The sequence below is a fragment of the Seriola dumerili genome, unplaced genomic scaffold (genome assembly GCF_002260705.1).
Source record: "Seriola dumerili isolate Sdu_G_001 unplaced genomic scaffold, Sdu_1.0 BDQW01004705.1, whole genome shotgun sequence".
In the NCBI taxonomy this organism is placed as follows: domain Eukaryota; kingdom Metazoa; phylum Chordata; class Actinopteri; order Carangiformes; family Carangidae; genus Seriola; species Seriola dumerili.
This window is the reverse complement of record NW_019178960.1, coordinates 1-6025: the sequence shown is the minus strand read 5'-3', so window position 1 is coordinate 6025 and position 6025 is coordinate 1. Positions and strand designations below refer to the sequence as shown.

The 6025-nt window shown below is 44.4% G+C and overlaps 1 protein-coding gene across 1 annotated transcript; it reads right to left on the bottom strand.

Moving 5' to 3' along the window:
• Positions 1-1859: 1859 nt before the first annotated feature.
• LOC111239827 (NLR family CARD domain-containing protein 3-like) lies at positions 1860-4429 on the bottom strand (the record flags this gene model as incomplete). Its single annotated transcript, XM_022769744.1, has 3 exons — positions 1860-2033; positions 2338-2511; positions 2626-4429. Coding segments are annotated over 3 exons (2152 nt in total), but the record flags the coding sequence as incomplete, so codon positions are not given.
• Between the last annotated feature and the right edge of the window lie 1596 nt (positions 4430-6025).

Sequence of the window (6025 nt, the reverse complement as noted above, 5' to 3'; positions counted from 1 at the left end):
ATCCAGTCCCTCGGCAACATCTTTCCGAAACTGCACTACCTGTTCTCCGTCCTTCAAGTCTGCCTTGTACCACCTACCTAGACTCTTTACTGATTTTTCCCTAATTATTGGAATTTCCTCTTCGTCTATTACAAACTTCCTATCACTTAGCTTCCCTCTACTTAATGAGATACTTCTAGACTTACTAGGCTTAATTTTCATACTAGCCCACTTTAAGTTTTTATTAAGTCTCTCAAGTACTCTTTTCATACATGGCACCGTTGTAGTTATCAACGTCATGTCATCCATGTAGGCCCTAATTGGTGTAAGGCGCATCCCATCCTGCCGCCTCTCTCCACCTACAACCCACTTAGAAGCCCTAATGATTACCTCCATCGCCATTGTGAATGCCAATGGAGAAATCGTGCACCCTGCCATAATGCCTATTTCTAGCCTCTGCCACCCTGTCGTAAAGCCTGCTGTACTTACGCATAGTTTAATGTCTTGGAAATACGACCTTACTAAATTAACCACTACTCCAGGCACTCTAAAATAATCAAACGCCTCCCAAATAAGGCTATGTGGCACTGAACCAAACGCATTTGCTAGATCCAAAAATATGACATGCAAGTCTCTTTTCTCTGTCTTGGCTGCCTGAATCTGATGCCAAATCATGCTAGTGTGCTCTATACACCCTGCGAAACCTGGTATTCCTGCCTTCTGTACTGCAGTATCTATTAGGCTATTCCTTTCTAAATAACTAGCTAATCTCCGTGCGACTATGCTAAAGAAGATCTTCCCCTCCACATTAAGTAGCGAGATCATGCGAAACTGACTCAGGTCTGAGGATTCCTTCTCCTTAGGAATAAAAACACCTCCTGCCCTACGCCATGCTCTAGGAATAACCTGTTTCTCCCAAACTATTCTTAATTGCCTCCACAAAAACTTTAGGATATCAGGTGCGCTTTTATAAACCCGGTAGGGGACTCCATTTGGCCCTGGGGCCGAAGAAGCCTTTGCACGCCTGACTACCTCCTCAACCTCCTTCCACCTGGGTGGTCTAACATCCATCTCATGAACTATCTGTCCTAATGGTGGCATATCAGGTGGGAGGCCTACTACTTTATTCTGCTTCAAGTCTGAATACGTGTTTCTTAAATACTTTTGCACTTCTAACTTTGTTGCTTTAAGCTGCCCTCCCTTTTCCTGGTTAAACAATCCTTTAACAAACTTGAAGGGGTCCCTGTAAAACGCTGTCCTTACATATTCTTTCTTCTTTCTCTTTTTCCTAAGATATTCAGCCCTTCTAAGTACTGCTAGCCTGCCTCTCAAAATATAAAGTCTCTCTCAAAAAAATAGTCTGATAGAAAAAAACATTTATAGAGGCAATAAAGCTTAAGTTCCTGCTCAGGTCACAGAATACAGCTGACAACGCCTGATTTCATGACCATGAGATCTCTCTTCCTAAATATGACGCAGTGAGTCATAATGAGACACTGAAGTCATTATTAAGTGAAAACTGCTCTTTTGTTGTTGAATGCAAAGAACTTCTATAGAGATCTGCCATCAGCTGTGACAGAGAAAAACGTTTACAGCTCATAATCCTAGAAAGTACTGCTAGTTTGAGTAGTTTGTTAAAATGTACTTTACACAATCCTACATAGGTTTGCTGTTTATCCACTAATCTTAAATTGAACAGGTATCATTAAGTCTATGGGACTGTTAATTAGTTAAAAAGGTTAATGATCCTGACCTGAGAGTTTCCAGTGTGCCTGCAATTATCTTAATTACAGTGTATCAAAACATGGACGAGCATTTGTTTATTAATAAGTTCATTTTTGTTGAACTTCTGATATCATAGAAAAAGAACTTGATCTGACCTGAGACTTTCCAGTGTGCAGTGTGGACTCTCCAGTCCAGTAGACAGCACCTTCACTCCTGTGTCCTGCAGGTCATTGTTACTCAGGTCCAGTTCTCTCAGACGAGAGGACTGGGAGCTGAGAACTGAGGACAGAGCTTCACAGCTTGTCTCTGAGATATTACAGCCACTCAGTCTGGAGAGGAAATAATGAACAAGAGGACAAATATGTTTTATGTTAAATTGTAATCACTGGTGATACTGGACCATGGACCATTCCAGGAATACAAAGGTCCCAGTTCACAGAGAAATAACAGACCTGTATTTTAACCCTTGGACAAAAGTAAAAAAGACTTAGTCCATTGGACCAAAATCACCTCTATATCTAAATGGTAACCAGTGAGGAGTTACTAGCTTTGGTGATATGTATTCTTGTCTTAGGCCTGGCTGAAATACTTACTGTTGAATTCTGATATCATAGAAAAAGAACTTGAACAAACCTGAGACTTTCTAGTGTGCAGTGTGGACTCTCCAGTCCAGTAGACAGCACCTTCACTCCTGTGTCCTGCAGGTTGTTGTTACTCAGGTCCAGCTCTCTCAGACTAGAGGACTGGGAATTGAGAACTGAAACCAGAACTCCACAGCTTCTCTCTGAGAGGTTACAGCCACTCAGTCTGAAGAGATGATAATAAGGAATGAAACAAGAAAGAAGTGTATTTTCTCTACTGTTGAAGAGATAGGCATGTCTTTATATGATGATGACTAAATCCAAATATCTATACACTTACAGAGCTTTTTTGGAGGCTTTGACCACTGGCAGCAGCCTCAAAAGAGCCTCCTCTGAAGCAGAGTATTTCTTTAGGTCAAACATGTCCAGATCTTTTTCTGATGACAGTAAGATGAAGACCAGAGCTGACCATTGACCAGGAGACAATTCATTTGTGGAGAGACTTCCTGATCTCAGGGACTGTTGGATCTCCTCCACTAGAGAACGATCATTCAGTTCATTCAGACAGTGGAACAAGTTGATGCTTTTCTCTACAGAGGGAGTCTCTTCAATCTTCTTTTTGATGTACTGGACTACTTCCTGAGTGGTCTCTAAGTCACTTCCCCTCTCCATCAGCAGGCCTCGTAGGAGAGTCTGATTGGTCTGCAGTGAAAGACCCAGTAGGAAGCGAAGGAACAAGTCCAGTTGTCCATTTGGACTCTGTAAGGCCTCGTCCACAGCACTCTGGTAGAGGTGAGTTGGTTCAGTTTTGTCTCCAAACAGTTTAGACCACAGAGAGGTCAATTTCTTTTCTGACAGCAGAGTGACTCCAGAGTTGATGAAGGTCAGATGGACATGAAGAGCAGCCAGAAACTCCTGAACACTCAGATGGATGAAGCAGAACACCTTATCCTGGTACAGGCCTCTCTCCTCTTGAAAGATTTGTGTGAACACTCCTGAGTACACTGAGGCTGCTCTGATATTGATGCCACACTCTGTCAGGTCTGATTCATAAAAGATCAGATTTCCTTTCTGCAGCTGCTCAAAAGCCAGTTTTCCCAGAGCCTCAATCATCTTCCTGGTCTCTGGTCTCCAGTGTGGATCCGTCTCAGCTCCTCCATCATACTTGATGTTCTTCAGTTTGGACTGAACCACCAGGAAGTGGATGTACATCTCAGTCAGGGTCTTGGGCAGCTCTCCTCTCCTTTTGGTTTTCAACACCTTCTCCAGAACTGTAGCAGTGATCCAGCAGAAGACTGGGATGTGGCACATGATGTGGAGGCTTCGTGATGTCTTGATGTGGGAGATGATCCTGCTGGCCTGATCCTCATCTCTGAACCTCTTCCTGAAGTACTCCTCCTTCTGTGGGTCAGTGAACCCTCTGACCTCTGTCACCATGTCAACACACTCAGGAGGGATCTGATTGGCTGCTGCAGGTCGTGTGGTTATCCAGAGGCGAGCAGAGGGAAGCAGCTTCCCCCGGATGAGGTTTGTCAGCAGCACGTCCACTGAGGTGGACTCTGTAACATCAGTCAGGATCTCAGTGTTGTGGAAGTCCAGAGGAAGTCTACACTCATCCAGACCGTCAAAGATGAACACAACCTGATACTGTTCAAACCTGCAGATTCCTGCTTCTTTGGTTTCAGTAAAGAAGTGATGAACAAGTTCCACTAAGCTGAACTTTTTCTCTTTCAACACATTCAGCTCTCTGAAGGTGAATGGAAATGTGAACTGTATGTCCTGGTTGGCTTTGTCTTCAGCCCAGTCCAGAGTGAACTTCTGTGTTAAGACTGTTTTCCCAATGCCAGCCACTCCCTTTGTCATCACTGTTCTGATTGGTCCATCTCTCCCAGGTAAGACTTTAAAGATGTCTTCTCGTCTGATGGTTGTTTCTGGTCTGACAGGTTTCCTGGATGCTGTTTCAATCTCTCTGACCTCATGTTCACCATTGACCTCTCCAGTCCCTCCCTCTGTGATGTAGAGCTCTGTGTAGATCTGATTCAGAAGGGTTGGGTTTCCTGCTTTAGCGATCCCCTCAAACACACACTGGAACTTCTTCTTCAAGTGAGTTTTGAGTTTATGTCGGCAAACTGCTGCAACATGTCCTGAATGAACACAAGAAATAAGATGTATAACTTGTTTATACTGAAAATATGATACTTTAATTCTCCTAAAGAATGCATATGTGCAGGTGCATTACACCCGTGGTTGTTATGAGTGTTGCAAGATCCGCACTTACACAGAAACATGATTCTGTAGGGACTCACTACATTCTAGATAGTGGAAACCACGTGTTCTTTTGTTCCACCACAGACAACAGAATTCACTTCCCCACAATTCTTTACTGTTCACACTAGGGGATGACCCTCACCCAGGGACAACCCTCACCCAGGGACCTTATGGACCAGTGAGTGTTGGTTAGTGTCTGAGATGTGACCCCCAGGGTGTCACCAAACAAAACCACATCCCCTTCTTTGTTCTCTCTCTCTCTTCTCTTCTCTCCTTGGCTTGCTCAGGAGCAGCAGCTCCTCTCCTCTCGGGACCTCTTCTAGGAGCAACAAGGCTCCCAGCCCAGATCAGCCCTGCTACCTGAGACAACAGCTCATTCCTCTCAGCTGCTCAGCTCTCCTGGCCACTCCAGGCTGCAACACTCTAATCCTCAACAGCAGAGTTAGCAAGCAACAGCTAACTCTGTGAGAAGAACAAAGAAGAAACCAGTGGCCTCTTCTGCAACACAGAAGCCACACGGCCAGACCGGACTTCACTCCATCAGGAAGAAACACAAACCCACTGGACTTTACATAACACTGGAAAGGACCTCTTCCTTTTGTTACAAGGACTGGGTAACATTAACTGACTGGGCTTAACCTCACCCAGCACAGCACAGCACACCACAGCTAAACAATAGAACTCTTTACCTTTGTTAATGTACATGTACATGTTGCTTAATGTATTCACTTAGCTTGTTGTTCTAATGTTTACAAGATTGTGGTTAGTCACACAGTTAATTTGATACTTGTATGTTAACACACATACCTGTAGCATATCTCAGTTGTAGGGGCTAACCTTCTCCTTCTAATCTGGCTCCTTTAGACTCCATGAACTAGGCTAACAAAGAAACTCACACCTTTCCTCCCTCATGTACCATGTGGTCTCAGTGGCTGTTTTGAGTATTTTCTTTGTTAACCGCCATCCTGTGGTAGTCTTCCCTTTCAAGGTCATGAGGTCACAGCAACCATTTTGTATTGTCCATTTTGCCTTTGTCTGTTTGTCCACTTACTTCTCCAGCAGCTGTACTCCTTAGGGATTCTGCATTGAATACCATCATCCCGGCTCTGCTGCAGGGTTAGCTGAGCATACCTGACTCCACCTGCAGGTTGATCACTGACTTCCTGTCTGACAGGAGGCAGCAAGTGAAGTCCCATGACTGTTTCCTTGCCCCTCTGCTCTTCTCCCTGTACACCAACAGCTGCACCTCCAGTTATCAGTCTCAAGCTCCTGATGTTTGTGGATAACATCATCCTCATTGAACTCATCTCTGGTGGGGATGAGTCTGCCTAAAGTTAGGAGTTTGACCTGGTGACCTGGTGCATGCAGAACAATTTGGAGCTCAACACTCTAAAGACAGTTGAGATGATTGTAGACTTGAGGAAAAACCCAGCCCCACCCACCACCATCACCCTGTGTGACTCCCTGTGGAC